The 22,794-nt window shown below is 35.8% G+C and overlaps 1 protein-coding gene across 6 annotated transcripts; it reads left to right on the top strand.

Moving 5' to 3' along the window:
* Positions 1 to 768: 768 nt before the first annotated feature.
* Positions 769 to 22,397, top strand: LOC114280717 (Amino acid kinase family protein). 6 transcript variants are annotated; one of them, XR_014344245.1, is made up of 13 exons: positions 769 to 1,026; positions 6,408 to 6,641; positions 7,006 to 7,103; positions 8,991 to 9,033; positions 10,511 to 10,572; positions 10,890 to 10,946; positions 11,866 to 11,901; positions 11,998 to 12,075; positions 18,421 to 18,487; positions 18,570 to 18,629; positions 19,457 to 19,560; positions 20,894 to 21,060; positions 21,939 to 22,397. XR_014344245.1 is itself a non-coding variant. In XM_028223093.2 (12 exons), the coding sequence occupies exons 1-12, from the start codon at positions 945 to 947 to the stop codon at positions 20,987 to 20,989; spliced, it is 1,017 nt and encodes a 338-aa protein (XP_028078894.2). In that variant the 5' UTR covers positions 769 to 944; the 3' UTR covers positions 20,990 to 21,331. The 6 variants fall into 6 exon arrangements, 2 of the variants coding, with proteins under 2 accessions (XP_028078894.2, XP_028078893.2); XR_014344244.1 differs by having other exon boundaries at positions 21,911 to 22,397; XR_014344243.1 differs by having other exon boundaries at positions 18,567 to 18,629.
* Positions 22,398 to 22,794: the final 397 nt, after the last annotated feature.

Raw genomic sequence — 22,794 nt, 5'->3', positions numbered from 1 at the left:
TGAGTGTGGCTCAGCTTGAGTGTCCCAGATTGCAAGACCAAGACTGTTGGAAGAAGATAACCCAAACAAATATATACACAAAATTTCACTAACATAAACATATTTTGCAAATCTATTAAGAAAAAATTTTAAACTCATAAATCCACAAGTTTTGAGTGGTAATCGAACGACGAGTGACCAAAAGAGGGATCTACCAGTTTTGTGTGGCATCGTTGAGAGTCGAAAGGGTGGCGTCGTTGTTGGTGGCTGCACTTCATGTTCGTGGCCCTTGTACCTTCGCCGTTCTCCAACTCTGATGAAGAAATAAAATGAGAGTTTGAGACAGAGAGGGAAGAAAAGAATAGATACAGTAGGGTTTTGTTTTTAGTTTTAATCTAATGGTCGAAATAAAAGATTCTAATCCCAAGACCAAAGACCAACCAAATAAAAACAAAAAAAATTAAGGGCCACATAGTTAATTTGTACATATATTATATAATTTATATAATATATTAAATGCAATTTGGGTTCGGATTGCTCGGCTTACTCACAGATTCTGCCCAGGTCTGGCCCAAATTACAATTTGGGTATCAAAAATCTTCCTAAGCTTATCCAGATTACAACATATTGTTGTCCAAGCCCTAAAAAAACTTGGGCTGAGCACGAGTTGCTCGGGTTGAGCCCATTCAAGTTGCATCCCTAGATAAAATTGATTTAAAATTAAATAATTTAAATGTAAAATTAAAATTATAAAAAGTACATGAATTAAATTAATCATTAATATTTAATTTGGGAGCAAAATGAAATTTCCTTTATTTTTTTAATACTAACAACAATTCTCAAAGTGTTTTTAACAATTTTCAATTAATAGACCAATTCTGATGGAAAGTTGGGATTTTAACAAAAGCTGGTCAAAATGAGTAAAAAGCTAACTACACCAGCACGCAGAGGCAGCCGAAAACCAAATGGAGAAGGAGAATCAACAGAAGCTGCAGAGCACCTCCAATGTTCATCTTACAAAACCAATCAGATGCATCGTAAAACTCGGTCAGCAATCTCATACATATATATATCCTTATTTTTCTATATCATCTTCGTTTGATGCGAATTTTATGTCCAATTTCTGATTTATCTGCCTCAAGTAGCTTATTTGGATGCAAATTTTTGGATTTAGAGGAAGTGGGGTTTGCAGATGTAGTTCCCAGGATTGGGAACAGTGGCGGACGCAGAAATTGTGCAAAAGGGGGCTAAAGCAAAATTATTTAGATTTTAGAGAAATTGAAGTAAGATTATATAGATTTTGGAAATCAAAATATTAATTTATTTTACAAAAAACTCAAAATGACATGAAAGTAATGAGATTTTTCAAAGGTTTAGGGTGACTAAAATACTAATTTGTTTTATAATTACTAAAAATTGCATGAAAATAATGAAAACTTTCAAATTTTAGGATAGCAAAAGTAAAATTGTTTAGATTTTGGAAGGTTTGAAGTAAAATTATATACATTTTGAAGGGGCCAAAATGCTAAGTTCTTTTATAAATATTCAAAATTGCATGGTAGAAGTGCAATTTTTCAAAAGTTTGGGGGGCTGCCTGCCACTCCGTGTCCGCCACTGATTGGGAATGAAATATTTTTATGTCTTAGTATTTTAATAAATTTTACTGTATTTTCTCTGAACTAATCATCCATTCTTGTTCATTAGCTGAGCTCCAACAAATGAATATAATCTAAAAATATGGACACATTTTTTTAATGTAAATATCTTTGAATATAATCTAGAATGTATATTTCAAATATTTAGGGCTGGTTTGGCATACATCAAAAAAGCTAAAAACTCAAAAAGTTACTAAAAAAAGTTAAAAAGTTATCACTATTTAGCGCAAAAAAAAAAAAAAAAAAATTAATTTTACAAAAAAGAGTACAACTCACATGTCACGTGAATTGTACTTTAGCTGCCCACTGTTTGTACAAAGGGAATAGGCGGAGAAGCAAACAAGACCGTAATGTTTGGTCTGTGGGGGTCCATCACGGGTCTCGTTTTGATAATCTGAACCATTCAATGTGTAGAACTCGTTGAGTAATATATGCTTGTAAAAAATCACGTTGATCGGATGTCATTAACTACATGATCAAATCAGTTTTGTATAAAAAATTGATGGTGTTATAGTTAACGGTTGACAAAAAATTAATCCGATTAGATAGCTATCAATATCCGATTAACATGATTTTTTACAAGTATATAGTACTCAACGAGTTCTACACATTCAACGGTTTCGATTAGCAAAACAGGACCTGTGGTGGGCCCCCACGAGCCGAACAACATTGTCCAATTTAATTCTCGAAAAGGAGGTAAGCTTATCCTATACACTATTCTGCCCACTGTACTGCCTACTCTGCCCAAGTTTCTCCTATATACTAATTTATACAATTTTTTAATATATATTTTTTTCGTAAAAAGTCAAAAAGTTATCCGAAACAACCATATATTTTTCCTCGACTTTTTAGTCCAAAAGGTCAAAAAGTGCACTTATTCAGAACACCCCAAACAACCACAGTAGTCGTTTGAGATGTGCTATTTTAGTGCACTTTTTGACTTTTTGGTTAAAACAGTAGAGAAAAAAAAGATGTACATTTGGGATAACTTTTTGACTTTTTACGAAAAGATGTGTAATAAAATATTGTAGTGAAATTAAAATGACAATTTTACTCTTTTGACTTTTTGGGTAGTTGAATTCAAAAGGCAAAATAATAATTTTGCCCTAGTGGCTTTCCCCACAAGCTGCCCTTGAATAATATAGACTTTTTAAACTTTTTTTAGTTTATCCCAAACAATGCCTTAGAATGGATCTAGAATACACAAATTTGGATATGACCTTGAATATGCACACGTGTGCGCGCGCGCACACACACATATATATTTGTGCGGGTGTTATTTATGCTTTTTTGTTTTTTTTGCAAGTTATGGAGATGTGTATTGAAAAATCTCTTTTCTTAAATGGTTGATTTACACTTATGATTCAATTAGTCAATTCATCAAACACTTGATGATTGATTATACCAATCTCCAAAACTAATCAACCAATCGACATGAATATGTTTAGATCTATATCAATTAACAAGCAATTTAACAAGATATAGACATTTAAGGGAGACGAGGCTTTAAACATGGAAAACCTTAATTAGAGAACCTCCGTTTGAGATGAAAAACTACAGGCCAATAGCCACAAATCAATCCACAATAATGAAATTGACCAATTACAAGTGAAGTCTTACGATCAAATGGTGAACCATCACCTAATGGACTTGAGCATATCTAGTTGCTTCCGCTTTCATTGCTTTCCTCGGGATTGATTCAAAATGCTGCCAAACAAATCCATGACGTCCGAGTTGCATCTTGAATCCACCAAAGCCCTCCACTCTTGCCTTTGGAATCCACCAAAGAAATTTGCTCTTGGAAGTGAATTTGATGATGAACTACCTTGAAGATCTTCAATCAATGTTTTAATGATCGCAAGTTCATTCATTTTTTTCGATGGTTGATCAATTCTCTCCCTAGTAAATTTCACACTTGTAGAGAGAGAAACTAAAAGCTTAGATCTGAATTTGATTGAAATCATGCTTTTTAAACTAACTGAACAAACTCAGACTGCTCGTGCTGTCTAAGGACAGCTTGGGCAGTGATTACAGCCATCTAGTACTTTTGTGCAGGCTTTGAGATCTAGCAAGGTACAGATCACCGCTGGACCACCACTTGTCACTTTTACACTATACTTCTACTGATTAGTACTTGAATGCAACGTCCATTTGGGTAGGGTTCTCAACAGAAACAAATACAATTACATTTAAAGGAAAGATTACAAATAAGAAAGTGTTTATCGAATGAGATTGCCAACTAAGTTCTAGACTAAGTCCTAATAATTAGCTCCCCCATTGGCAATTTTATGACAAAACAGTTAACATCATAAACCTAACCCCAACCCAATACAATGAACCAACCACTAAACTCCATGGACAAAATTTACAAAACCCGACCTTAGCACAACTAAGAGTAGGAAAGAAGATATTTAGCAATAAACAGCAACCCTTTTTGTCATGAATTGACAAAGGGTGTTTGACAAACAACTATCCATTCAATAAGATAAAATGCAGGATATCTAACAAAGATAGTACATTCCACAATGATAGATTGTCCTTATAAAGAAAATTATAGTGCCAAGATAAGTTCATCATAACAAAATATCCAACCTACACAGAGATTAAGAAATACAAATTACAATATCAAAATAAACTGTCTAGGAAGTATAAAGCATATAACCATAAACTGAAAAATTGTCCAAGCAACAAAAACCAAATAATCTCATCTTCAAATCAATGAGGTTGTTGGTGCTCTAGCATCGACACAATGTATCCCATGTCCCAACTGACCCTTCATCTGATCAAGTCAGCCTCTGACATCCTGTACAAAGCTTGCGTGATCCTGCTCCAATCTAGCCAAGCGCCCCCGCCTATGCCTCTGGCCTGTCGATGTTGAGGCTCTCCTCCCCACCTGCAGTTCTTTCATCATAAGCTGCCTCATCTCCTAGTCCCTCATCCATTGGCTGACCATCTCCACCATCTCCTACATGTGCCTTTACTCTAGGATATGGTTTTCTTGGGGACATGCTTAAGGATTTGGTCATCATCAAAATACTCAGTCCCTTGGATTGGAGGAATGGTGAATGAAATGGCCATAGGGAAGAGCTATGTTTTCCTTAGCAGTGTTCTTGACCATGTTCTAATGGGACATAAGGTTGACATCAATAACAAGATTCTGGGAGATGGAAACTAAAACATATCCCTTCTCCTAGTTAACTTCGAAGTTGTGGTTTCAAGGGTCAATGTTGGCACATACTATGAGATTCAACAACCGAAAATGAGGGAGGAGCTCATTTTATTTGATTAGATCATCAGGCCAAACCCTAGGATGGGCAACCAAGGTGGTGGCAATAGGATAGGCAACAAGTTTTTCATGAGTCACACCTAGTAGGGAAGCAATAAGGTCAAGAGAGATGGTATGGACGTGGCCCCCAACAAAGGTCTTGAAGGTGATGTAGCTATCATTGACCTCATGAACGTTACAAAATGTACTCTCTAACCCAGTCAATATTGACCTCCCTTGGGAAGAACATTCCTTTCAATCAGGAGGACTACTCTCTTGACTAAAAGGTTTTGAAATTTATGGTCTTACTTGACGTTTTGGAACTTTGCATTATTAAAAGCTGATTTACGAGCAATTTGTTTGGCGCGTTTATGGGAGGTGAAGGCCATGAGTTAGGAACTACTGTTGAGAACAGACCTAACACCAAACACACACCAATAACATTACCAAAATGAGAACCAAACCATATAAAATAATGGAATTACACATTGCCCATAACAACACTCATACAGATGATCATTAACAACTCTCTTGGCGAAAAGGTTTTGAAATTTATGGTCTTGCTTGCGGTTTTGGAATTTAGCGGTATTAAAGGCTGATTTACAAGTAGTTTGTTTGGTGCGTTTATGGGAGGTGGAGGCCATGAGTCAAGAACTACTATCAAGAACAAACCTAACACCAAACTCACACCAACACCATAACCAAAATGAGAATCAAGCTGTATAAAATAATGGAATTGCAAGGTCCATGACAACACTCATACCAATGATCATTAACACATTTCTGAAAAGAAGAAAACAAAGTAAAGCCGTAAATAGGTAAATGAAAAAAATCATGACAATAATCCAGACTGAAATAGATGCAATCGACGGATAAGGGAAACCAACAAACAACCTTAACCTTGAATTGATCAACTAAAAAAAAAAAGAAATTGGGTTCAAGAAACAAACCCTAAACCAAAAGGCTACACCAAAACCAAAAAAAGTCAAGCAAAAACCCAGAAAAATCAAATTTAAAAGCAAAGGTTTGTGAAATCAAAGTTCTTAGAAAATAAAGAATGCTCACCAATTTTCTTCAAGAATTGATCAATTCTCTCACTAGAACAGTTCGAAGAATTTTTCACACTTGTAGAGAGAGAAACTAAAAGCTCAAATCCGATTCTGATTGAGATCTCGCTTTTTAAATTGACTAAACCGACTCAGGCAGTTTGAGCAGTTTGAGCTCCGCTTGAGCAGTGATTACAACCATACAATACTTTTTGCTCAAGCTCTGAGATCGAACAAGGTACAAATCAGCACTGGACCACCACTCGAGCGGTGATCACTTTTACACTATACTTCCACTTTTGGCCTCTTGGTACTTTAAGGCAGTCTGTGGGGGTAGGATTCTCAACAAAGAGAAGTACAATTGCATTTAAAGGAAAGATTACAAATAAGAAAGCTTTTGTAAAACGGGATTAACAAAACTAACTTCTAGTCCTGGTATGTATTTTTTTGGTATGGGTTCAGGTGGTTCCGCAATTACTTGCAAAAATGAATTAGAGACGATAAATGAAGAAAATCTCAAGACGGTTTCGCGGCAGCTGAGGCAAACAATGATGGTGTCGGATTCTTCTTGTGGAAAGGTTCTTGGAATGGATTGGAGCAAGCGGCCTGGATTTACAGAAACTTCTTGTGTTGTTGATGATTTTTGTGATCAACCAGCTTTAGACTTCAGCCATTTCATGGTTGTCCACGGAGCAGGTTAATTATGTAGCTCATTTGTGGTCATTGTTTATTTTTATTTGAATTTTTATTAAAATCATTAGGATTGGAGATGTTGATATTTTGAATTTGATTTATTGGGTTTTAATTTTGCTTATTAATTCTTTTATGCATTGGGATTAAGGCAAAAGATATTTACACTCCGCTTAAGGCTCTCATACTTTTTTTGTGTGTCATTTTAGCTGCTAAAGTACAAAAAAGTGAGAGGTTAATGTGGAGTATGATTGTCATTTCCCAATAAAAAACACGGGGTTGGCTTCAAGTGGAAATTGGATGGCCTTTAACTTTATAATTTTGAATCATAGTGCAACAATTTGGTTTACATGTATGCTCTCGGTTTCAGGTTCTTTTGGGCACTTTCAAGCTAGCAAATCTGGAGTTCATAAAGGAGGACTAAGCCGACTGCTTGTCAAGGCTGGTTTTGTTGCTACACGTATTTCTGTAAGACTTACTCCCTTCGGGTCCTCGTTCCTAATATTTTGTTGGTTTCTTTAGTTTCTAGCTATCTTGAACCTTCTGCAATTGTAGATGTATTGTTTCATGCATGGATATTGGGTTTTCATCATGGATGGGCTTCTAATGAAAATTGAGTTTCTGCATTTTTAGTTCAACATTTGATTTTAAGAACAAGACATCTGACTGAGAACAAGCTTCTACAGGAAACATTGTTGATACTTGCAAATAGTATTACATAACTGAACAAAGACATATCATAAATTTTAAATTTGATTAGAAGTTTTTGTGGCAATGGCTCCAATACTCTTCTATGGCTAGATTCTGGATGGTGGTTTTTGCATTCAAGTGCTATGTAAGAGAAGATAAAGTCATCTTTCTTATATTGTCTAAATCACGGTTGTTAAAATCGGGATCCTACATAGGATCGGTGAGAGGGTCTCATGGATTGGATCGTAGGATCGGATTGAGGATTGTAAGATTCTACTTTCTACTAAAAATAGGGTAAAAATACAAATTAGAATGATAAGTTGAAAAACCATAAATCCAGCCATCCTACCTACGATCCTACTATATTATTGATCCTATGACAATTTGGATCATTTTGACAATTTGGATCGCAATTTTGATAACCAAGGTCTAAATATGCATATCATTGGGAAAAAATGGGCAGTATAAATAATTACTTGTTTATCAAACTTGAATTACAGTATTTTCACTCTTCTTATTAAATAAATCATTTCCCTGCAATAGTTTCATGTAGTCAAGATCAAAAAGAAAGGAAAGATATAGGTTTAACATTCTTTAATATGTAGAGTTGTAATGTCATTATGAGGTGTCATGAAGAATGTCCTTTTTGGTTCTGCTTATTTGTAGCTTTTCTTTTTTTTTTTGGATAATTGGGTGTTCTGGTCAACTTTTTTGCACCTTGACTTCCTGGGTCCTAAAGTTAGCAACCGGGTAAACCCCCAGTGGCCCCTTGAGTTGCTCGAACTCGAGACCTTGGATTTTATCCTCAAGTCTTTACCTCTCGGTCAACCTCTAGGGTTCCGCTTATTTGCAACTTATTTAGCTTAAAATTTAGAATCACATGTTTAAGCAATTGTACTTCAAAAAGGTAGGGTGTTTAGTTCCACTTTTTAGGTTTTTAGGTTATTTGCCTTGTCAATTTAAAAAGTTTAAAATAGCCTTGAAAAGCCAACTTTTTAAAGTTGGTTTTTAGATGCTTTTTTAAAACCAAAATAAACTTCTCTCTCTCTCTCTCTCTCTCTCTCTCTCAATAAGTGATACCAATGGAGGCCAAAAATCTATGTCCTACATGGTTTGCAATTTATTAAGATTGCAAGCATATGTTTCTTGAGTAATGCTTATTTATTACCTTTATCATATCAGCATATTCAGCTGCGCAAAATTTCATGTTGTTACTTTCTCTTTAATTGTATGGATAAGGGAAGCTTTGATGGAAAATCATTAACAAGGTGAATTGTATCTTTAATTTATATAAATTTGACCTTTTTTTATTTAATTGTCACCTTCCTTAATCTAGAGAATTTGACTGAATATCCAACATAAAGTAAAGTGAGTTGGTTGCATCTCCTTATCATATCCCCTCTTTTGTCTTTGGAAGTTTCTTGGAGTCGTATGTTTATTTTCAGATTTCAAGCAATATTAGCCAATCATGTTACTTGATTCATCAATCTAATACAGGTAACTGTCAAATTAGATACATCTTAGAAAAATATGGCTTCACATTCTTGGGGGTCACCACTTCCTTCCTTAATTTGTTCATTTTCCTGCCTCATGTCATTAAGTTTTACTGATTATTTCTTGTAGTCCTATATTTATCCCTCACTTTGTTTGTTTCTGTTATTTCAGGTTACCTCCCTCAATCTGGAAATTGTCAGAGCACTAGCTAGAGGTACAAATCTGGTCACTAAAATGCCACTGTTCGGCCAGGTTTCTTTTCAGTTTCTGTACATTTTTTGCATCTTTTATTCCTCAGGCAATTAAATGCTACCAGGCTCTCTCAAAAGTGCAAGAAAGACCTTATTTGTTTAAAGTTGTGACTGCCAAACAGTGGCAGAGCCACCTCAGGCCCAGGAGGGGCCAGCACCCCTCTCAAATTTTTAAAATATATTGTTTGACCTTTAGTTTTTAATATGTCTTGTAGTTTACCCCTTATAAAATTTTATATATGCCCCTTACTTTTTTTTCCCCATAAAAAATCTTGCAATTTGACGCTCTCAAGTGTTTATTTGTTGTACAATCCCCTTGATTATATACATATATATATATATATATATATATATATATTGCCCCTCCTGGATCTATTTCCTGGCTCCACTACTGTTGCCAAATGAATGTTCACTAAGTTGGCCATCTGACAACTAGGTCATGATGGCTTTGAAATTCTCTTTGTGATGTCTTGCAATTTGATTCACTTGTTTGTAGAACTCTACTCGGTATGTGGTTCAAGTCTGATTAATAATTTTAACTCAATAAAATCGAAAAACTTATTGAGGTCGAGGTCGACATCAGTGTCAAAACGAAAATTTGAAAATAAAATATGAAACAAAACAAAGCTCTTCTCTGTAGTCTGTAGAACAAACATGGCAGAACAAGCCTTAACCCAGAGCGAGAGAGAAAGCAAGCAAATAGAGCTGAAGGAGGAGGGCCCGAAGGCTTCACATAAAAATCATGGTGATTTGCACAGATAGATGACCATGTATTGATTGGCCATTGACTCATTGACTGAGATAAGGAATGACTGAAAGTTGTATTCTCTGGATATGGTTGCATCGCTCATTAATTGCAAGTCACAGGCATAAACTGGCCTGTGTGTGCTTGTGCATGTGTTGTGATACAAGCAAGTTTTATTTACATATCCCTTTGTGTTTGTGTGTGTAACCTACCTTGCTTGCTTGTCAACAACAACAAAAAAAGTACATGTAATCCTCACTTCAACATTTCTCTACATCCTATTTTAAGTTTATTCAAAAAACCTATGCTCACAGGAAAGATAATTTTGTGAGCTTCAAGATCACCCATTAAATTATGCAGCTGCAAAACTTGCATTGGCAGTCCTCATCAGTTGAATTTGAAAGTTCTGTGGTTACAAATTAAACAATTTGACTAAGTTAATTGAATTGGGTTGTATTTAAAGTTTTCAAACCTTGTCTCTTGCGTCAACATCTTACTACATACATGTCACTCCTCTGTCAGGATAATATTATTCACATCGAGAAACTAGCCGTCAATTGTCACTGTTAAATGTCAACTGACCTTTTCATTTAGTGCCTGCTTTATCTACTTTACCAGTCCTATTCCTTTGAACTGGTATGTCTTTTTTGAACTATAAAGATCCACTCTAATAGACATTTGGGTTTTTCTTGCAGAGGGTGTGCCATCTATTGGAATGTCTCCGTTTGCATGTGGATGGTTGACGTGTGAAAGAAATGTCAGAAGGCATCCAGAACGATTATTTTTGAATTACATGCAAAAATTATGAGAAATTATTGTTCTGTGTTTTCCTTCTATTTTATTTTTTTAGAAGGGCTTTTCCACAGACATCATCATGGCTGACTCAAAAGTCCCTCTACTCACTTAGGTTGGTCCCAACCATGTGAGTTTGGAGTGGATCCAGCCATTCTGGATGTCGAAATTTGATTGCCCATCTTCCTTTTTTCTGAAAAGCTTTATAATTCTCCTTGTATTGGTAATGTTTTTTAGTAAGAAAATCCCTAGAACTTTGAATCTTGATTTGTATGGTTGCAGATTGCCTCGGCTGATGTTTCCATGGTGGCTAAGGCCATTGATTCTGGTTTTGTACCTGTAAGTTTCATTTACAAATGAGATTTGAAGATTTGTTTTTTTGTTTTTGTTGTTGTTGCTTTTATATATGTTCTTATGTGGAACTATGAGTTAGAAATTAAAAGCTTTGGTCACCTTATTGATGTTTTCCCCAGAGCTTGTTAACATATGCTGTGTTAATTGAAATGAATCTTGATAAGATCAATAAGATTTCAAGCTTTTTCCATTAGGCTACTCAGTGTTAGAAGAGTTTAGCATGAACAACCAGAAGCTGCAACAGTAGAATAGTATCAAAGAAGAGCAATTCCACTCCTTTTCTGAAATCCTAATCTACAAGATCATAAGTACCTGTATATGATAAGCAACCGTCAGAAATCACTGAGTGAAATAAGACAGATGGAGAGAAATAATAATAATAATATCTAGATGAAGCCTTAGATGTCAAATGCGTGGATTTTCCGTTCATTTAATCCTTCACGTGATCAACTCTCCTGATATATACTTTGTGTATATGAGGATATCCTCTGGTTGTGTGTGCCTTTGGGGGAGGTAGGGAAAAATATTCTCTTAATGTGCAAAAAACACTCGTCATATTTCCCTCACCATTTTGTAGATATTAGATTGACGTGTGCTTGTAGGACCAATGAAATATTCTTGTTAAATTGGATAGGAATTTTCCTTCTCACGTACTTTGAAGTATAATTTGGATGGACCAATGAAACATTCTTGTTGAATTGGATAGAAATTTTCCTTCTCATGCCCATTGTAAGTATAAGTTTGATAAATATACAAAAATAAAATGTTTTTTTGGTTGTATACTCTTTTTTTTTTTTTTCCCTTTAATTGTCTGATTACTGATTTCCTTTGGCATTCAAATGGTATGACTCGGAAAAGTTAATGTGCAGATCGTAATGGAGTTTTTGTTGTTGTCTTATTCTAGGTTATGCATGGAGATGCAGTACTCGATGCTGCTCAGGTTTGATCTATTTGTGTATAATTATATATATAGGTGGTTTGTTTCTTGGTTATTGGTACTTTGGATTCCAATGCAACTAATATCTCCATTTTTCAGGCTTGCACTATATTGAGTGGAGATGTAATCATACGTCATCTTGCAGAGCAATTTAAGCCCGAATTCGTTGTATTTCTGGTATATATTATATATTGAAGATATAGTTATTGTTTTTCTTTTCATGTTTTCTATCACTGGCATGAAGATGTGAGCTTATACTAAAAAACCCATTGTAGCTTTTATCAAAACTAATATATATTACAGTTGATACATAAAAGTTAAAAGTTAAAACCAACAAAATCTGTTGATAGAAGTACATCTTGAGTTAGGATGTCTGGATGTGTCTGGCATGACATTTGATAAGCTTTTTATGACCGATACTAATCCTTCTGTGCATTCATATCAACCTTTAACTGTGTAAAACAACATGCCTGAATATTTGTTGACCATGGCATGCCCATAGACTAACAGTTTCGCATAATGAAAAACTTCATCTTGTATATAAATTTTCAGCTTGCAAAATTATTTCAATTTTCAAGAATAACAGGTGAACTGTTAAGTGTTAGTGTCTAAGGTAGTTATGTCATTTGAGTCTTGAGTCTTTTATCATAAATACATGTACGAGGGGAGAACCCTAATTTCATAGTAGTGTTAATAAACTCAGCCGATCTCGCTCTTTGTCCTTTCTTTCATTCTTTTCTTTCTCATTTGCAAATCTAACACGGCATCAGAGCAACATCTTCCTCCTTGAAAATTTCTTTTCTCTTGTTTCTTGTTTATTTATTTATTTATATTTATATTTTTCTCGTTTTTTTCTATACATAGCAACAAAAAAAAAAAACAAAACAAAAGATCCTCCATCATCGAAATTTGATGGGTTTTCACCCTAGGATTTTATTTTAATTTTTTGTTGATTGTTTGAGTGTTTTTTCGATTTGTGTTGATTTTTTGGGAAAACTGTTTGATTTTTTGAAAGTCCTTGCTTGGGCTGTTTTTGGCCTGAATTCTCCCTTCCTCCCTCTACCTTTGGAGCCGACTGGACTTATTAGAGGGCTTAGAGTCCTGGTTTTGATGATTTGGCAAGGCTCTCCTCAGTTTCTCTCAGTTTCGGCAAGGTTTTTCTCAGTTTCTGTTCGTTTCGGCTTCTCCGGCCTACGTTTCGGCTTTGTTTTTGTCTCTAGAGGTAACCTATTATTCCTAAGTTGGGTTTGTGGATTCACCTCTCTTTGTTTTTGCTACTTCCTAGGCTATTGTGTGTATTTAATTTTCCATGGCTAGGGGTGAGACTCAGGATCCTACTATTAGTGAAGAGGGTGGGCTGCGTTCGTGTTATTACTCTTAACGATGGTCCCTCTCTTCAAATTAGTCCCGTCAAACTGGATGGTTCCAACTATTTGAATTGGTCACGCTCCTGTAATCTCACTATTGCTGCTCGTTGTTTGATTGGCTACATCACTGGTTCTCTTCCTCAACTGGATGCTGATGACTCTTCGCGTACTCAATGGATTTCTAAGAACACTCTAGTTATGACTTGGCTAATCAACTTTATGCAATGTACCATTAGTCGGAGTTTCCTCTTATTGGATACTGCTCATAAGATTTGGGCAGTTGCAACCTAGATATATTCTCAACAGGGTAATGATGCATTGGCGTATGAGTTAAGAAAGAAGCTTCAGGACTGGGATCAGAAGGATAGATCACTCGCGGTATACTATGCTGAGTTGAGTAGTTTGTGGCAGGAATTGGATTATTACCAGAGTTTCCAAACTGCGTGTTCCTAGGATGTCACTTCATTTCAGCAAACCGTGGAGGAGTGTGTGTATGACTTTCTTGTTGGCCTTAATTTGGAGTATGATTAGATTTGTGTCCAGGTGTTGGTTTGTTCACCATTTTCCACCCTACGTGAGGCTTATGCTCTTGTCCTGTAAGAGGAGAGTCGACGTAGTGCTATAATTCATTCCTCTATTCAAGATCATTCTGCTTTGGTTGTTGCTCCTCCTACTCAAGCTCTTAGGTCTAGTCCAGTTCAGTCTAGTAGTCAGGATACACTGGTTGATCGAGATCGATTGAAGTGTGATTATTGTGGGAAAGACAGACATGATCGAGAGCATTGTTGGAAATTGAATGGTCGTCCTACTCAGGGCTTGTCCCTAAGCACATGTGTTTGAGATTGCTGGTAGTACTCCTTGTGAGCCCATTACTCTTTCCCAAGATGAGTTACACACTCTTAGGTGCTTGATCGCTCGGCTTGATCGCTTTTATGCTTTTTTCAATTTTGCCCACAGGTATTCTTGCTAGTACCCTTAATACATCATCGTTGCCTTCTTGGACTATAGATTCTAGTGCCACCAACTACATGACAGGTGCCTCTAGTCTTTTCGATTCTTATTCTCCTTGTTTTGGACGAGATAAGGTTAGAGTGGCTGATGTCACTTTATCCTTTGTATTTGGTAAGGATTCGATTCATTTTCCTCTTTATTTTTTCTTTCATCTGTGCTTCATGTTCTTAATTTTTCCACTAACCTGTTTTTTGTTAGTAGTCTTGCTACTTCTCTAAATTGCTCAGTGACCTTTTTTCCTACTTAATTGTATCTTTCAAGAACTGGCTATGGTGAAAATGATTGGTAGTGGTAGAGCACAAGGTGGACTGTATTTTCTAGATGCCGTTCCTCCTGCCGTACCTTTGCCATCTCAGGCTCTCCAGTGCACTACCGGCACCTCTCTTCATTGGTGGCATCATCGTTTGGGTTATCATTCCTTTAGCATTTTAGAGAAGCTTTTTCGGTCTTTAGTTCATGATTGTCTTAGGAATAATTTTGGTTGTGATGCTTGTGAACTAGCAAAGCATAAACATGTTGTCCTTCAATTAATAAAAGAAGTACTTTTTCTTTTATGCTTATTCATATTGATGTGTGAGCCCCTTTCCCCTGTGGTTTCTACTTCTGGGTATCGATGGTTTTTTACTTTTATTGATTGTTATTTCTGTGTAAGTTGGATTTACTTGCTTCGGACTAAGAGTGAAGTGTATTATTGTTTTCAACTTTTTCATAAAATGGTGACCGATCTTTTTAATGCTTAAATCAAAAGTCTTTGGAGTGATAATGGGACTGAGTATGTTGATGAAGCTTTTTGGGCATACCTAGAGGAGCATGGCATCCTCCATCAAACTAGTTGTGTTGGCACACCTCAGCAGAATGGAGTTGCTGAACACAAGAATAGCTATCTCCTTGAAGTTGCTTGCTCTCTCTTGTTTACCATGAACATCCCTATGTCTTTTTGGGGTGATGTTATTCTTGCCGTTGCCTTATCAATCGTATGCCTTCCAGTGTCCTCTAAATCCAGATTCCTCTTGAATATCTTCCTGTGGCATATCCCACCTCTTCTTTTCCTCCTTAGGTTTTTGGGTGTCTGTTTTGTTCATCTGCAATGTACTCGTGGGAAGCTTGATCCTAAAGTTTTGCGTTGTTTCTTTATTAGCTATTCTGCTACTTAGAAGGGTTACAAAGGCTATGATCCTCAAGTGTATGTTAGTATGGATGTGTCACCTTCCGTTGAGTCTTTTTTACTTCTCCTCCTCCGTCTCCTCAGGTGGAGAGTGTTATGGATGAGATTACGGATGAGGAGATGGCATATCAGCATGAGTTATCCTTTTTTCTTCCTAGTCAGCTGGCTATTATTTGTGGTGACGGGGAGCCTAATAGTTCTCTTGATGTGGAGCCTGACATCGGTGTTCGTTTGGACAAGGTTGATCTTAAGACTTATTCTCGGTGTCCGAAAGAGTAGACTTCCCTTGTGCTACCAGATCAATCATCGTCCCTTGTGCCGATTCTAGATCTAATTTGAATCAATTCTACAGGTAATGCACCGTAGTCTATTTCTCCACTTGTAGTTGATAGTCTTCTTGTTGACGATTTGAGTCTTTCTATTGCTCTTAGAAAGGGGGTTAGGTTTTGTACTCAACACCCCATTTCTAAATTTGTGTCATATGATTCGTTGTCTTCTACATATCGTGCTTTTGTTTCGTTTTTGTCTTCTGTGTGTATTCCACAAGGTTGGAAAGAAGCTATCAATGATCCTAAGTGGCAAGTAGCTATATTAGAAGAGATGCAAGTTCTAGGCAAATATAACACTTGGGAGTTGGTTCTTTTTCCTAGTGGAAAAAACCCTGTGGGGTGTAAGTGGGTGTACACCATTAAGCAGAAAGCAGATGGGATAATTGAACGGTACAAAGCAAGACTAGTGGCCAAGGGGTTTATTTAGACATATGGAATTGATTATCAAGAAAACTTTGCTCATGTAGCGAAGATGAATTCCACTTGAGCTATTCTCTCATGTGCAGCTAATTTGAGATGGCCTTTACAGCAATTAGATGTGAATAATGCATTTCTCCATGATGATTTGGAAGATGAGGTATATATGGATGTACCATCAGGATTCTCATCTCAGTCTACGATTTGAAAATTTTGTAGGTTGAAAAAGGCTTTACATGGTTTGAAACAGTGTCTTCGAGCTTGGTTCGGGTATAAGCAAAGCAATGCAGATCACACAATGTTTGTCAAACGCAATGCAAATAAGGGAATGGTGCTTATAGTATATGTGGATGACATAATTGTGACAGGTAATGATGAGAAGGAAGTGACACATCTTAAGATGTTGGTCCAGGAATTTGAGATCAAAAGACCTTGGTCCGTTGAGGTGTTTTCGTGGGATTGAAGTTGCCAGATCTAACAAAGGCATCTTTATTTCTCAGAAGAAGTATATCATAGATATTCTTGAGGAAACTGGCGTGTTAGGCTGCAGACTTGCTGATTCACCAATTGAGGCTAATCACCATCTTTGTAGTGGCATTGGTGATCTTGTGGAGAAGGAAAGGTACAAGAGACTTGTGGGAAGGCTTTTATATTTATCCCATACTCGTCCAAATATTGCCTATGCGGTCGGGATAGTGAGTCAGTTTATGCATGATTCTCGTGCAACTCATTTGGATGTAGTGTATTGCATTTTAGGGTATCTTAAATCCGCTACTGGAAAAAGGATTTTGTTTTCTAATCATGGTCACTTGAGATTGGAGGCATTCACAGATGTAGTTTGGGCTGGTTTTATAGATGACAGACGATTTGCCTCCGGTTATTGTGCATTTGTGGGGGGAAATTTAGTCACTTGGCATAGTAAAAAGCAAGCATTGGTGTCCAGACTTAGTGCAGAGGTAGGATACAAAGCTACGGCGCATGGTACATGCGAATTGATGTGACTTTAGTCCTTGCCGAGTGATATAGGGCTTGCTTGCAATGAACCCTTGATTATGTATTGTGTTGTGACAACAACGCTATCATTAGTCTTGCTCACAATCCTGTTCAGCGTGACAAAATAAACCATATTGAGATCAACAGATATTTTATTAAGGAGAAATTGAATAAGGGTTTAATATGTATGCTTTTTGTGAAGCCTGAAGATCAATTAGCTAATATATTTACTAAGGGTCTTAGTAGTAAGGTCTTTCACCCCAATTGTTGCAAGTTGGGCATGAGATATATATTTGCACCAACTTGAGGGGAAGTGTTAAGTGTTAGTATCTAAGGGTAATTATGTCATTTGAGTCTTGAGTCTTTCATTATAAATACATGTAAGAGGGGAGAACCGTAACTTCATTATTGTGTTAATAAACTCAGCCTTCTCTCTTTCTCCTTTCTTTCATTCTTTTCTTTCTCATATGCAAATCTAACAAGAACATGTTCCATCGTCTAGAGCAATTGTCAAGTGGAGTGCATTTTGAACATTTAACATTATGTACCTGTGCCATCAGGCAATGAAATGGATACTAAACATTATGTCCACATAATTTTCAACGAAAATAAAATACTCTGGCCATCTGACAACTAGGAGTTTCTTGTTCCAAACTGAATGCTCCGAAACTAAGAAGCACTGACAAAGACAAGTGACACGAGACAAACACACCAACACAGAAATTTTTAACATATGTAGGACACGGCACGTGACGGACACATGCAAAATATATAATTTCATTTATTTATTATGTCATATATATGAATATTTAAGTTAAAAATAATAATTTTTAAAGTCTAAAGGAGGAGAATAGGTATGAATTTATATATATATATATATATATATTGTTTCATCATTGAATTATAAGTTATTTTATTCGAACTCGTAATGCGTTTCATGGGAAGTGTTGCGAAATGTCCAACGAATGTCATGTTACCTTTTTGGAGGTTTTCGGGCTTCTTAGAAGTGTTGACTGCTTTCCAAATGTTTTCTGGTCTCTTATTTCCACATGTTGAAGTAGCTTTATTTCAAAATTACTGGCATCATCTTGTTTCAGAGTGAATGATGTGTTGATGGCTTTTCCAATAGTCTGACGCAGTCTTAAATATCCATAGTTGATGTCTCTTCAATATTAAATTACGATCATCACCCTGTATGTGTGAAATTGCTTTTCCTTATTTAATGTAATGTGGATTGAAGACAGATGTTTTGGGGGTGTATGACCGTCCACCGACAGAGCCTAATGCAGTGCTTCTTAGGGAGATTGGTGAGCACCCATCTAAGCCCTAGATCTTTTATGTTGATTGCTCATTTGATTAGGTATGCCTATTGTTTTGAAATTACAGAAGTGCGTGAAGATGGGAGCTGGTCTGTAGTGAAACCAACATTAGAAAACATGAACAAGCGAGGTTAGTTTTCGATCAAAATAGAGTTACGAGCACTTCTGACATTTAGAATGTAAATTTGTTCATTGTACTTGGTATTGCATGTGGATCTTTTGATCTTTTAAGTATTGGCTCCTCAAAGGATATCAGTTATATGATTTGCTTTTATTTTAAATCTTCAATTGCATCTATGATGACTCTTCCAACGATTGCTTCCTCAAACTCAAATGGAATATGAGCGCCTGTTTGGTGCAGCTTATAAGGTTTGCTTATAACCGCCTTTTCTATTTTGGGAGTTTGTACCAGCGTGCTTAGTGTGGCTTCTACTTGTAACTTATAAAACATAAATAGTTTAAATAAACTAAAAATAGTCAATTATCTGGAAGTTGCAGAAGGGATGTTTTAGCTTCAACTTTTTGATTGTCAATTTTTAACTTGAAAAAAGTTGTACCAAATAGGCTCTAGGAATGAATTGATACAATCTCCATGAGAGATTTGATCCAAAAGCCACTATTTCATGTCTAATTTCGGGGAAAGCTGCCTCTTTGCTTTTTGTAAATTACATAATATTCCATTTAAGTGAAAATTAGGCATTTCCTATGATGTTTGCCAAATTTCTTGGTTTTTTATTTTATTTTAATTGGTTGCTGACCATGAAAATATATGAAATGAGTAATGTTGTATCTACTTCTACTCTGACTGATTTTCAGTTGATAACTTCTACTCTGACTGATTTTCAGTTGATAATTTCACATATAACTAGCAGCTGATGTGGTTCTGGATTGAAAAAAACACAAGGCTACATATTAAAGAACACAAATTTTGATTAATCTTAATATTTGCATCAACAGTTGAGATAACTGTAGCAGCCCATGACACAACGGGAGGGATGGAGACCAAAATATCAGAAGCTGCAGCAATTGCAAAACTTGGAATCGATGTGTACATTGTAAAGGTAACTACTTGCAAACACTTCCTGCTATAATATTCTATGAAGCACGGACACTGACACTGACACTGACACTGACACTGACACTGACACGGACACGGACACGGATACGGACACGGGACACGGTAATTTCCAAAAAATGGGGACACGGACACGGCAGGAGACACGGCGATTTTTATATATATATATATATATATATATATTTTTATGTGTTATTATGTAGATTCGTATTAGACATTTTTCCTATAAATTAACATTAACATTAGAAGGATAAATAAAAAAATAAAAAAAAACAAAAAAAAGAGCTTAAATAGAATTTAAATAAAACAGAATTTAAACATATAATTAAAAAAAACAGTCTCATCTAAATAAAGAGTTTAAATAAAAAAACAGAATTTAAATACAGTTTTATATATATACATATATATAAACATATAATTAAAAAAAAAAGTTCTTACATATATATATATATATATATAAACATATAAACAAATAAAAAATAAAATAAAAAAGAGTCTTATATATAATATATATCAAAAAAAAAAAAAAAGAGGCTTATTAATATATATCAAAATAAAAAATAAATAAAAAAAAGAGTATGTTACATATAATATATAAACGTAAATAAAAATAAAAATAAAAATAAAACTCAATCTTATCAGTCGAAAGCTGAGAGAGAGAGAGAGAGAGAGAGAGAGAGAGAGAGCGAAAGAGAAGGAGACAGGCGAAAGAGAGAGAGCGAGAGACGTAGAGAGAGGGGCTCACCTCGAAGACGACTGGATCGACTGAAGGAGAGACTGAGGGCTGCGATCGACGTCAGAGGGCTTCGATCGACGTCGGAGGGCTTCGATCGACGTCAGAGAGCTGCGATCGACGTCGGAGGTCTGCGACTGAGAGATAGCTTCGATCAACTTCAGAGGGCTTCGACTGAGAGAGAGGGCTTCGACTGAGAGAGAGAAGGCAGGTTTGATTTTTCTCTTTTTACTCAGTGTCGATTAGGGCTTGTTTTTTTTTTTTTTTTTTTTTTTACTTTATAAATATTATACTTTGACCCCAAATAAATATAAAAAATTCAAAAACGAGCCCCGCCGTGTCCCATGGCGTGTCCAGAAATGGACACGCGTGTCCCCTCCGTGTCCCTGCTGTGTCCCCTTCCAAAAAAATCATTAAATTAAAGGGACACGCCAGATGGCGTGTCCCGTACGTGTCCACGGCGTGTCCCCGTGTCCCGGGCGTGTCCGCGTGTCGGACACTGCTACGGCATCAATTTTGGAGTGTCCATGCTTCATAGATAATATTTGTAGAGTTCATGTGTTCTAAGATTTTTCGTTGGATACAGGCAGCCACAAGCCATTCATTAAGGGCTCTGAGTGGGGAATTGAAAGACAACATTCCAGAAGACTGGCTTGGAACAGTCATCCGGTTTCTGAGATAGAAGACATGGCTGCTGCTAGAGCCTTCTCGTGGAACTCGATGTTTGAAAAGTATGGTCGATGCAAACAAAAGGTATACTAGGACGATCCTTTCTTGTATGAGGCTGCTAAAATGGGCAATTGTTCTGGAATTGTCGGACTTATTGCTGAAAATGGCTATTTATTTGGTTGAACTCAGCCACTGGTTGGTTGGCAAGACATTAGAGAAACTTATGGTTTGACAAGTACATTCTCATGGCATTGTAACTTTTTTTGGGTTGAACTCAATTATGAGTAGTTTTGAATGGAGCTAGACTGTTGAATTGTTGGATTGAGAATGTTAAAACACAGAAATTGATCTCAAACCAAGGCAGTCATGTTGTTTCTTGTTGTTCCGCTTGTCTGTTGAATGTCATCACCACTAGGTCTCTCTAATGTTTCTTCCCATTGGCATGGACTAATTTTTTTATTTTTTTATTTTTTAGGGCTGTAAATTACACTTACCTCTCATGAACCATCCCTGTAGTTTCTAAAATTACAATAATCTCTCTTACTTTTTTCGACATTGTCAAGATTTTCCTTCTGTTGTTTATAGGTGGTTCTATTTGCACCCCAAAAGATTTGATAGACACCCCAATTTAATAAAATTTTTTACTTATTTATTTATTACTATTAGTCCCTCTTTAAAATAACTAAAAAGTACTTAGATATTGAAAAAAGTACAAATGATAGTGTTTTGGATATCCCATCTCATAATCGGTCTCAATCTTCCCTTCTCTCTTTACTTCTCATCTTCATACTCAAATCATATTTTTCTTGAATCTATTATTCTCACATTTTATTTCATATTAAAGTTAAAAATGGACAATGACGAAAACGTTTTCAAGCTACTTTTTATAGATAAATGTTGGCACTAAATTTTGAAAATTTTCCTGCTGACATAGTGTTGACGTGGCATGATGACTATGCCAGTGAGGTGGCATAATGATTTGGCATTTGAAAAATAGAAAGCCAAATGGAGTTTAACTGGTGAAGAAGATGGATGAAGTTGTTGCTGAAATTAAGGAAGTCAGAGCCAAGTCAAAGAGGATCTGCTAACGGTTCCTAAAACAAAGGGATGGGGATGAAGTGGAAGCAGAGCATCAAGGAAGATCATGGCTGCATCAAGAGGTGGCTAAACCAGTATAAAAGGAGTTTTAGAAAAAGAAATGACATCCAACGCAACTCACACATCATGATTATCAAGCGTAGCTTCTAGTTAGGAGTAGTCAACTTAGCAATTCTAGAAGTAGATCAACAATAGTTTCTCTCAACCCCTTTCCTTTTGTCGATCATTGTATTTTTTAGTTCTTTGTTCTTATTTGAAGTTCATGTAACTTATAGTAAGTGACATCCGACTTGATTAATACAAATTCAATTATGTTTCTATCATATTGTTCTTTATTTAATTAAGGCATAGAATTCAACCACAAGTCTGATTTATATTTGTTAAAGTAAAAACTAAATGTTTTGTCTGTCGATTTGACTTAACCAAATTTTTGCTAACAAGTAGGTAGATTTTCTATTCATCTTCATTTTTTTTGGTTGATGGTTTTCCAAATTTGTTCAAAAATTCAATACCGAACAAATTACATTTATTCAAAAACTTATTTTTAAAAAAATTTCATCTATTCAGCACTGTATTTTCAAATTATCTAATGCTATTTAGTATTTAATATCCAAAAAAATTGTATATGTTCAATTCTGTGTTTCCGAATAATTAAATTTCTAGCTACTTCATATTTTAATTAATTTTGAACAAAAAAAACTATCCGGTATTATATCTCCA

The sequence above is a fragment of the Camellia sinensis genome, chromosome 11, assembly GCF_055761805.1.
Source record: "Camellia sinensis isolate YWXY chromosome 11, ASM5576180v1, whole genome shotgun sequence".
NCBI lineage: Eukaryota > Viridiplantae > Streptophyta > Magnoliopsida > Ericales > Theaceae > Camellia > Camellia sinensis.
Note: the sequence above shows the minus strand (reverse complement) of the source record. Positions and strands in the feature narration are given on the sequence as shown.

Coding starts and splice junctions, on each gene's coding strand:
- LOC114280717 (XM_028223092.2), top strand. CDS start 945: ATGGAGAAGGAGAATCAACAGAAGCTGCAGAGCACCTCCAATGTTCAT. Junction 11,902..11,997: donor CAGTACTCGATGCTGCTCAG/GTTTGATCTATT, acceptor TCCATTTTTCAG/GCTTGCACTATATTGAGTGG. Junction 12,076..18,420: donor CCGAATTCGTTGTATTTCTG/GTATATATTATA, acceptor TGTGGATTGAAG/ACAGATGTTTTGGGGGTGTA.